Source organism: Crocuta crocuta, unplaced genomic scaffold, assembly GCF_008692635.1.
Source record: "Crocuta crocuta isolate KB4526 unplaced genomic scaffold, BGI_CrCroc_1.0 scaffold687, whole genome shotgun sequence".
NCBI lineage: Eukaryota > Metazoa > Chordata > Mammalia > Carnivora > Hyaenidae > Crocuta > Crocuta crocuta.
Window position 1 is genome coordinate 4640992 of NW_027530182.1, and position 9282 is coordinate 4650273.

The window sequence follows — 9282 nt, forward strand, 5'->3', positions numbered from 1 at the left end:
TTAATATTGTGTGGTTCATGAATTTTGAGCATGTTATGTCCTGTCTGCTTGAGTCTCCCTGTTAGCTCTTGCCAACTATCCCTCTTCATGAATGGAGAGAGGAATTTCAAGAAGTCATGAGTTTTTATTTTGATGATTTTCTTAATTGTTTAATCAGTACTTGTATGTAAATGCCATTTTCTCTTCATTTGTCAGTTCACCGAAAAACTCAGGAAAGTTCAGCAATTGAGATGACTCCAATTGAAGCAGATTTCTCCTGGCAAAAGAAGGTGACACAACTTGAAATGGAAATTCAAGAGGCATTTTTGCGTTTTATGGCATCCATTTTAAAAGGATATAGGGCATATCTCAAGCCAATCACGGAGGCTCCTTCAAATAAAGCCACAGCTGTTGATTCATTATTTGACAGACAGGGTGAGTGGCATTGAAAATGTAATTATTTTTTATGGAAATGAAAAATATTTTTTATTTGGTATTACTCCCCAAAATATTCATGATGTAAGTTCTTAGAAATGTATATTAAAATACAATAAACTTCTGTGCATTTGTAATCTGGCTCTATCAAGAATTTCTTTTAATTTTTTTCTCCATTTTTCCCTGAGAAATCTGAAACTGGAGATCTTTAATTATGAAAAGTCAAAGATGTTGCTTATATTTACTAGACAGTTATCTTAGTTGAACACACCTGATGATTTAGTTTAGGTGGTTCCTCAATCTTGCATAATTCTTCAATTTATATATTCTTAGGTTTATAGTATTCTCTAACAATTAGTTTTTAGAATGAGGACACCAGTTTTTCAAGTTTTTGAAAAATAGAGCCTTGTTTCAGGGGAAAACACTATATTCATATTCAGATTTTTGTTATTCAACTGTTTTGTTTTTTTTTTAAATGTTTTATTTATTTCTAGGAGAGAGAGAGAGAGACAGCGTGAGCAGGGGAGGGTCGGAGAGAGAGGGAGTCGCAGACTGAAGCAGGCTCCAGGCTCTGAGCCGGCAGTCAGCACAGAGCCTGACGTGGGGCTCGAACCCACGAACTGCGAGATCATGACCTAAGTGAAAGTCGGACGCTTAACCGACTAAGCCACCCAGGCGCCCCGTTATTCAACTGTTCTTAAATGTAGTAGCAACCTTACAGATACTCATGAAAGTTATTTTATATTTCTGTACTTTTACCCAGCAGTTATTTTATTTTATTATTATTTTAATGTTTTATTTTTGAGAGAGAGAGAGCGAGAGTGAGCGAGCATGAACAGGGGATGGGTAGAGAGAGAGGGGGACAGAGGATCGAAACAGGCTCTGTGCTGACAGCCATGGAACTGATGTGGGGCTTGAACCCACAAACTGTGAGATCATGACCTGAGCCAAAGATGCTCAACTGACTGAGTCACCCACGTGCCCCTACCCAGCAGTTACTTTTTTTAAAAAATCCATTTTTCCAGTAATCCTTTTGTCTTTTATCATCTCTGCTTCAGGATAACCTCTCAAATATTTAGTCACCACTTACTATGTCAGACTAGTTATTATGTAGGGATATAAAGAAGTATTAAAGTCTAGCTCTATGGGATAGGAAATGGAAAATAGTCTAAAATACTTTTTAAAATAGATCATATACTCAAGAAAACAGATTTTACACAGTAATCAGTGAGAATTTCCAAAATTTATAAAAATGGAACATTCTTCCAAATAAATAATTTGGAAGACTCCATGGAAGAATAGCATGACTTTGAAGAATGGATTGTATTTGTATAAATGGAGATGAGCAGGAAACGGTTTCTAAAAAACAACACGCATCAAAAGTCAAATCTGAATAGAATTTCTTCTTTGCTATTTATTAAGCCTTCCTTTTTTTTTTTTTTTTAATGTTTATTTTATTTTGAAAGAGTGAGAGAGTGCATGAGAGCCAGGGAGAGGCAGAGAGAGAGGGAGAGAGAGAATCCCAAGTCCCAAGCAGGCTCCACATTGTCAGCACAGAGCCTTACATGGGCTCGATCCCATGAATCGTAAAATCATGGCCTGAACCAAAATTAAGACTCGGACACTTAACTTACTGAGCCACCCAGGAGCTCCTTTATTAAGCCTTTCTGAGGTTCTGTTTTTTCATTAATAAGACGAGGATGATACCTACTTTGTACATAAGGTTGTGAAGATTAAATGTATGTGAAGCAACTAGTAAAATTACAGTACTCAGGATAACAGCTATAGTAGTTAGTGGTAATAACAGAATGGCAGAAACCTCCAGAAGAAACATATGAGACGTGTATTAGTTTGCCACGACTGCCATAACAAAGTGCCATATATTGGGTGCCTAAAATAAAAAAATCTATTTAATCACAATTCTAAGAGCTAAAAGTCCAAGATCAATGTGTTGGTAGGACTGGGTTTCTTTGAAGCCTCTCTCCTTGACTTGTAAAGATGGCCATCTTCTCCCTGTGTCTTCACATTGTCTTCCTTTTGGATGAATCTGTGTCTACATTTCCTCTTCTTTTAAATACATTAGTCGTTGGGTTAGAGCCCACCTCTAATTTCTTCATTAGACTTAATTACTTCTTTAAAGACCCTATTTGAAAATATAGTATTTAAAAATAAGAATTTGGAGGGGGTACAGTATAAGAATTATAGGGTTCAGCCCATAACAGCATATTTGGTACAGTTTGACCAAAGTGAAGAGCTTTAGAAGTATTGTGAAAGGTAAGGCTAAAAATAAAATTAGAGCTCAGATTATATTCTTAAATGCCAGACTAAGAATATGGAATTTTTGTAATAGGCAGTAGTGAGCCACTAATTCACTCAATGTTCTCTCTCTCCCTCCCTCTCTCCATCTGTGGGAGCATGGCCTTACTAATAGAATTTAGGAAGATATTTAGTTAGTGTCTGAGGCCTAAGGTTTTTGTTGTCAACAGGATAATATTTAGTGTAGTGAGGGATACAGTCATTAGATTATAACACAAATACTCATTACATTGTACAAAGTGTGATGTGAAGGGACTTACTGGTTGTAGTAAGAGTGCTAAATTAGGGTAAAGTTTCCCTGAAGAAGTAACAGTTAAGTTTGGGCCTGAAAAATGAACAGGAATTAACTGGGTTTTAGGTTAACTTTTTATTAGGGATACTTTCCCAAACTAGGTAAAAATAGAATAACATAACGTACTCTTATATAACCATCTTCCAACTTTAGCAGTGGCAGCAATCAATATTTTGCCATTTTCTATTTCATCCTTTCCCCCTTTTTCTTTCCAGATTCCAAATAGGACATCATTTGACTTATAAACTTTTAGTTATCCTGTAGAATTTCCTATGCTTTTGGTTGATTATGTCCCCATGGTGTTATTTAACCTTTCTTCTATCATCTGTATTTCCTGTAAACTTGTGGTTGGATTAAGAGATACATTTCCAATAGAAATGTAATGTGAGGGGCACCTGGGTGGCTTAGTTGGTTAAGCATCCAACTTCAGCTCCAGTCACGATCTGGTTTGTGAGTTCGAGCCCCACTTAGGACTCTGTGCTGACAGCTCAGAGCCTGAAGCCTGTTTCAGATTCTGTGTCTCCCTCTCTCTCTTCCCCTCCTCTGCTCATGCTCTGTCTGTCAAAAATAAATAGACATTAATTATATATGTGTTTATATATATATATAACGTGAGCCACACATTTAATATTTAATAAAATACTAAATTTCTGGGACAGTTGGGTGATTCAACTTAATTTCAGCTCAGGTTATGAACCCAGGGCCATAGGATTGAGCCCCAAATTGAACTCTGAACTGAACACAGAGCCTGCTTAAGGTTCTCTCTCTGCCCCTTCCCCTGTTTCTGTGCACTTGCTCTCTCTCTACCAAAAAAAAAAAAAAAAACCTCCCTGTAGCAGCTACAGTTAAAAAATAAGCAATAGGGGAAATTTTCATAATATGTTTTTGTAGCTTAAAGTATCTAGAATGGTATTTCAACATGTAATTAAATTTTAAAAATTGTAATGGTATATTTTACTTTTATTTTTTTCTATACCAAGGCTTTGAAATCAGCATGTGTCTTATGTTTAGAGCACATCTCAGTTTGGATCAGTCACATTTCAAGTGCTAGATTGTCATATGTGCGTAGTGGTTACTGAATTAAACAGTGCTGTTCTAGAGCTTGATTAGATTCAGGTTCAATTTTCTTGGCACGTAGTGCCAAAAACACTACTTCCTATTACAACCTGCAAGCATATCTGGCTGTCCCATTTTTAGTACTCCTAGGATTGATCAGTGTATTTAAATGCTGTCAGCCTCATTAATTCATTATAGTTTTCCCATCAGCCTTTCATTCAATTACTTTAATAGCCTTTGCTAATCTTTGCCTAGATCTATTAGAAGAAAAAAACACTTTTTGTTACTACTTGTCAAGAATAATTTATTCAATTTATTTCTATTTTATGTAAGCATTTATCAGCTAATTAGTATGTGGGGGGGCGTGTGACCACAGCATGTGGAATGCCCTGAAGCATCAAAGAAAGAAAAGCTGGAGAGGAAAAGTGGCTTAAAAACTCCAGTGCCTGAAAATGGTGGGTGTGAGCCAAATCATGTAGGATCTTTTAGGACCAGTGAAGGGTTTCAGTCATTAAGAGTAATTGGAAGCCAGTGAAGGCTATTTAAGTAGGTAATAGGATAAGATTTGCATTTTAAATTTTTTTAAAGGTTTATATGTGAGAGAGAAAGAGAGAGGGAGAGAGAGTGCGAGAGCGCACGTGCACACACAGAGAGAAGGAGAGACAGAGGATCCAAAGCAAGGCTCTGTGCTGACAGCAGAGAGCCTGATGTAGGGTTGAACTCAAAATCCATGAGATTGTGACCTTAGCTGAAGTCAGACACTCAACCTACTGAGCCACCCAGGTGCCCCAGATTTGCATTTTTAAAAGATCTGCATTAAATTTTGTTTCCTTTGACTTCTATGCAGAGACTGAATTGGAGACATCCAAAGTATGGATCTGCTAGTTAGTTGGTTATCACATTGCTCCAAGTGATTAGTGAAAGTGACCTGCTTTAGTTGAAAAGAGTGATAAGTGATTTTTTTCTTTTTTGGAGGTAATTGCATAGAACTTGGTGATTGAATATAGGATGTAAGATAGAGGGAGATGTCAAGAACAACTTTGAGATTTTTGTCTTTGTCAACCAAGTGGATGGATGGTCATGCCTTTTATTGAGAAGGGAAACAACAGAAAGAGAAAGGATCTTACTATTTGTTAAGGAAAGTTGTTTTTTTTTAAATGAGAGAGACTCGGGTGTGCTAATAGGTAGCTCATAGAGAGGGGAAATTGTCCTGAGAACACTGAAGGACTGGAATCTTAGGCTCATGTCATGGGTTTGGCCTTAGGTAAGAGGGACATATTCATTGTATAAAAAAAAAAAAAAAAAAAAGGAAGGAGTAAATGGTAGCTGCAGAAAGGCATAGATTTTGTAGTGAGAAAATGACAGTAATTCTCTTAATGATTTTCATTTTCTCTGCATGCAATATTAAGGTATATATAAGGTATGATGGAGAAGGGAACATGATAGGAGAGAATTTAAAAGTTGGAAATAGTTGTAAAAAACATGGGTAAAGGAAAATTAATTTGATTCCAGAAATTTAGAAGGGTTGGTAGTCATAGATGAAGGTATAAGTGGTTCTGTTAAGCCCAGTTGTAGAATTCCCCCCACCCCCTTTTAATTTGTGCTCATTTACACTGTTGTAGATCCAGAGAAAGCAGGCAATTCATTCCTCCAGGGCTAAATTATACTGAGTGAGTTTAACGAAAAAGACAAAAGGATATAAGAATTGAGAGTATTGACAAGAAAGTAATTGAAATGGTAGACATGGAATCAAAATTGAATAAGGAGAGAAGTGAAGATAGGAGAGTGTAGGTAGAATGTAAAAGGATATGAATGATTGTGGATTTGAACAGCCTCCCCTCTGCCCCCCATGCTTAGTAGGAGTACTAAAGGAAGCAGATCAGACAAGGGTAATGGGCAGAGAGTAATATATATATGTAAATTAGATTTGGGAGGCAGAGCTGTTTTGAATGTTAGCAAAAGTCCTGGGAGTGCATGACTGTAGAAGTTGGTGACTGGGGATAGACCATAGATAATTGAAATTTAAGGCATTAAGAACTCATTAAAGTGTTGGATGGTTTGTGCTTATAGATGTTGAAGAATGATCATGAGAGGAGCTGAAGAGAAGACTTGGAATTAGGTACCCTTGTCCTCAGTGAATGAAGGGGAGAGAATGTCCCTGAAGTCAGTAGATGACTGCACTGTCACTGAGTAGAAATGTTTACAGGCCATTACAGGAGTTGTCTGGTGGCATTGCAGAGAAGGACGTTTGACCCTTCTCACTCAAGACTATGCAGAGTATGCAAGAAATTTCTATTTGAGAGCTGGAGGCCTAGAGGTTCCTTACAGCCGATTCAGATTTCGGTGAAAAGATTAGTGGTGTTTAAGTTAAATGTTTATGGTTGAATGAGGCAGAAGGAGGTATAGTTACTAGAATATGGTTACTAAAAGCTTCTATAAATGTGAATATATGTTCAAGTTTAAAATAATATTTTGACATCTGGTTCTACTTTAAGTTTTGAAATCAATTGTGACTTTGTTTTTTTTTCAGGATTTTTAAAAAGTCGAGATCGTGCCTATACAAAATTCTACACCCATTTATCCAAAACACAGATTTTTATTCGTTTCATTGAAGAATGTAGTTTTGTAAGTGATAAAGATACTGGATTGGCATTTTTTGATGACTGCATAGAAAAGGTAAAAGTTTTCTCTGTATATAAGTGTTAAAAGAAAAATTTAAACAGTTTGGTTGCCTGTATAATCATCATTATTAGCCCAGCTGATCTGACGGAGGTAGTATAGGGGTGTGCGTGTGCGTGCATGCGCGCACGCGCATGCGCGTAAGTGTCCAAATCTAGGCTTAATATAAGAATTTTCCTTTCAGATATTTAGTTTCCGCCATACATAGCTAATTTGTCTTGAATCTCACTTTGGTTTTGTAACTCATGAGTACTAAGAACATTTCAATGAACCTTCTAAATCTTTCATTTTTATTTACCTAAGTAAGATATAAGATTTAGTAGTTCATTAAGAAAGTTTAGTTTAGGGTAATGGAAGTCTTGTGTTCTTTTGTTTTAATAAAGTCTTTGCAGGTTCTTTTGCTAAATATATATTTTTTGTTTTAATGAAGCATATTTGAAATATGTTAAATATCAAAGTTTTACCTACCCATCCTAAGGAAGTTCAACTTGATTTTCACAGTGATGACTCACATTTTTTTCCTTGCATTTTTAACCAGGTTCTTATTTTTGCTAAGTGGATCTCAGGGCTGATTTTATATGGTTTACATATAAACCATATATTATGTAAAATTTGAGAATGTGAATCTTAAAAAGATAGAGTATTATGACATTATACATTTTGTAGTCTCCTTAGAGGACTTGAATGTTTTTCTCCCATTCTATCACTGTGATCTGAAACTCCGGGGATAAGATTAAAACTATTGAATGTTTTTGTTTACTTTTAAAATTGATGGTCTAATATCATCAAGTTAGAGGAAAGCTTAGATTATATCAATCTCTAATGCAGGCACTTTAATAACAATGAAATTTTTGATTTGAGGAGCAGGGTCCCCTGTGATTGGCCATTTTTTCTTGTGAAGAAGGATTTATGAAAGAACTACTCAAAATAAATTGTTTCTATCTTAATAGAAAAATAATCATGTGCTAACCTGATAGTATAGGGTTCCCCAAATATATTGTGAAGTGTTTTCTGTCCAGTATTTTTTTTTAATTTTTAATGTTTATTTTAGAGAGAGAGAGAGAGGCAGGCAGGCAGTGTGAATAGGGGATGGCAGAGAGAGAAGGAGACACAGAATCCAAAGCAGGCTCCAGTCTTCTGAGCTGTCAGCACAGAGCCTGACACAGGGCTTGAACCCATGAACCATAAGATCATGACCTGAGCCCAAGTCAGACGTTTAACTGACTGAGCCACCCAGGTGCCCCTATCTTCCAGTATTAAAAAAGAATAGTTTCAGGGCGCCTGGGGGGCTTAGTCGGTTAAGCGTCCGACTTTCGCTTAGGTCATGATCTCGCTGTTCGTGGGTTCGAGCCCCGCGTCGGGCTCTGTGCTGACTGNATAAAAAAGAATAGTTTTTTGTTTTTTTTTTTAATGTTTGTTTATTTTTGAGAGACAGAGAGACCATGAGCAGGGGAGGGGCAGAGCGAGAGGTAGACACAGAATCTGAAGCCAGCTCCAGGCTCTAAGCTGTCAGCACAGAGCCCGATGCGGGGCTCGAACCCACAAACTGTGAGATCGTGACCTGAGCTGAAGTTGGTCGCTTAACTGACTGAACCACCCAGGCACTCCAAGATTAGTTTTTTACATAAGAATTTAAGACCGTCTCTAATGTTTTCACAGTAAACATTTTCACCAAGAATTCTTTTTTTCTTTTGTAGTTGTTTCCTGACAAAGGCACAGAGAAAACAGATAAGGTATTTTTTCTTAAGTTTTAAAATTTCAGAACTAGATATTTCTTGTATGCAGATTAATTGGAGAAAATAATTATTTTCAGGTTGATTTTGATTTAGCTGAAGATACCAAATTGATAGAACTAGATGATTCACAGAAAAGTGAGCACACTGTATTCATAATGCCACCAGAACCGCCTCCTGATGATGGGAAGGATCTGTCACCAAAGTACAGGTAGCAAGAGTTTTTTTTAATGCTATTTGTATTCAGCTTTAATAATTTATTTTGTTCTTTTGTGACTGTTGGTAGACATGTATATTAGTCATTTGTGAAATTCATTTTCAAAAAATAAGTTTTTCAGTGAACTAATGGATTATAAATATTTACATGAAGATGTTACGAGGTATTGTAATTTAAGAATTGGACCGACTTTTTAGAAGGGAAGCCAAATGTTGATGACTATTCACCTAAACATGTAATTATATTTTAATCTTTAAAAATTTGATTTCTGGAGAAGAATAAATTTACTTTTGTAAGGTTTCTCCTATGTTGGGGGGATTTGTTATCAATGTAAAGACAGAAATTCTTATGCATTAGGAAGATACAGAGAAAACTTAAAAGTAGAGGACCAGGAATCATTGTTTATTAAAATAGGTGATGGGGATTAAAGACTGCACTTGTAATGAGCGCTGGGTGATATATGGCGGTGTTAAATCACTATATTATAGACCTGAAACTGATAGAAGCCTGTATGTTAACTATACTGGAATTTAAAATGAAAAAAAAAAAAAAAAAAAAAACAACACTAAAAACAG

At 36.2% G+C, this 9282-nt stretch overlaps 1 protein-coding gene across 2 annotated transcripts in view; it reads left to right on the forward strand.

The window, feature by feature from the left end:
• DENND4C (DENN domain containing 4C) overlaps window positions 1-9282 on the forward strand; it is a 118764-nt gene that overhangs the window by 58030 nt on the left and 51452 nt on the right. For both annotated transcript variants that reach the window (XM_077765079.1, XM_077765080.1), the window contains exons 12-15: window positions 196-414; window positions 6609-6754; window positions 8455-8490; window positions 8571-8701. In XM_077765079.1, the coding sequence (XP_077621205.1) occupies window positions 196-414; window positions 6609-6754; window positions 8455-8490; window positions 8571-8701 (532 nt within the window). The remainder of the gene's footprint in view (window positions 1-195; window positions 415-6608; window positions 6755-8454; window positions 8491-8570; window positions 8702-9282) is intronic.